The 1861-nt window shown below is 38.0% G+C and overlaps 1 protein-coding gene across 1 annotated transcript in view; it reads right to left on the bottom strand.

The window, feature by feature from the left end:
• The window catches only part of Psme4 (proteasome activator subunit 4), a 91845-nt gene extending 90676 nt beyond the window's left edge, over nucleotides 1–1169 (bottom strand). Inside the window, exon 1 of the mRNA XM_010615833.1 lies at nucleotides 1029–1169. Coding sequence (XP_010614135.1) covers nucleotides 1029–1069 — 41 coding nt within the window. The 5' untranslated portion in view covers nucleotides 1070–1169. The remainder of the gene's footprint in view (nucleotides 1–1028) is intronic.
• Between the last annotated feature and the right edge of the window lie 692 nt (nucleotides 1170–1861).

Raw genomic sequence — 1861 nt, forward strand, 5'->3', positions numbered from 1 at the left:
AAAAAAAAAAAAAAAAAAAAAAAGCAAATACATACAGATATGTTGTGTATTTGTGTGTATAAAACATACCACAGGATAATTACAGTGGATTTGCTTTCCCCACTCACAGCCGCTCAACGGCAGAACATAGTATTTAGCAAGAACAATGCATCAGATTCTTGCTGCTGCTCAAATATCAAAGGGCACTAGATTAAAAGGGCTGTTTAAATTTGTGCCATCATGATTGCACATGAATTTCACAATTCCCCAATTATTTAAGGAGTACTTAACGTTTCTTAATATTTTGCTAGATCCTTTGGAAAAGCAAAATAACATATGATTCCTATCTTCTCAAGGAACTTATAACATATATGGCAGAAATAATTAGCATAAGTGAATAAATCAAACATCTGGCTGAATGTTATAAATGAGAAAGCTTCATGGAAGATAATAGAATGGGGGGGGGGTTACCAGGGATCGGATTCAGGACCTTGTGCCTGCAAAGCAGGGGCACTGCTACTGAGCAAAATCCCTGGCCCAAGATATGGATCTTTTAATTAAATGGTAAATTAACATGTACAGGGCCGGGGATTTAGCTCATTGGTTCCATTGCCTGCCTTGCAAGCACAAGGACCCGAATTTGATCCCCGTACCAAAAAAAAAAAAAAAAAAAAAAAAAAAAAAGTTAAGCTTATGATAGTGCCTTTTTTTTTTAGGCAGGGTCTCACTGTGTAGTTGAGACTGAAATGGAACAAGACCGGGCTGGTCTTGAACTCACAGTGATCCTCCTGCCTCAGCCTCCCGTCTGCTGGGATTACAGTTGTGCGCCACCATGCCCAGCTGATAAGGCTTTTTGTGATCATTTCCCAACTCAGTTGTCATTCTCTAAAACTTGAAGAAACATTTTAGCAGGAGCGGGGATTTAGCTCAGTGGCGCCACCACCTGCCTTACAAGTGCAAGGACCCAAATTCGATACCCGATGCCAAAAAAAAAAAAAAAAAAAAAAAAAAAAAACACACCTTAGCAGAAATCACAAAAATAGACTTACTTTAACAAGTTGATCAACAGACGGGCAAATCCCTGCATCATACTGATTTCTAGTTTTGGAATTGACACCAACTCATACAATAACTTAATAAAAAGAACATGATCTTCTTTGCTAAATTTTCTCCCATAAAGTCGAATGTATCTGCAAGAAAAAGATAAACTCTTTAAAAATGGACATGATGACACACTGTTATTCCTTTCTTTAACCAAGATATAGAAACAACCTCATATCCACGGAGGGAAGAATGAATTTTTAAAATGTGGTATATGTAATATAAGACTATTCAGTGTTAAAATATATGAAAAGCCTATCATATGTTACCAGCATAGGTAAACCTTAAAGGAAATAACCAAGTGTGTGCATGTACCCCCACACACATTAGTGTGTGTGTTCCATTTATGGACTATGTAAAGTAATCAGACTCAGAAACACAAAGTAGAATGGCAGGACAGGCATGGTGGTGCAACCTATAATCCCAGCACTCAGATTGAGGCAGGAGGATCACCATAAATTCAAGGCCAACTTCAGGTACATAATGAATGCAAAACCAGTCTGAACTATTTAGTGAAACCCTATCCCAAAAACCAAAAAAAAAAAAAATCCGGGTGTGGCGCACGCCTGTAATCCTAGCACTTGGGAGGCTGAAGCAAGGGGACTGCCTGAGTTTGAGGCCTGCCTGGGCTACATAAGGAGACTCCATTTCAAAATACAAAACAACAAAATTAAAAAAAAAAAATTAAAAATAAGAGAGAAAAGTCCAGTGGAGTGGTGAAAACCTTTAATACCATCACTTTAAAGGCAGAGGTAGGAGAACTAACAAATTCAAGGCCAGT

This window comes from Fukomys damarensis, unplaced genomic scaffold, assembly GCF_012274545.1.
Source record: "Fukomys damarensis isolate Sample0158 unplaced genomic scaffold, DMR_v1.0_HiC HiC_scaffold_2, whole genome shotgun sequence".
NCBI lineage: Eukaryota > Metazoa > Chordata > Mammalia > Rodentia > Bathyergidae > Fukomys > Fukomys damarensis.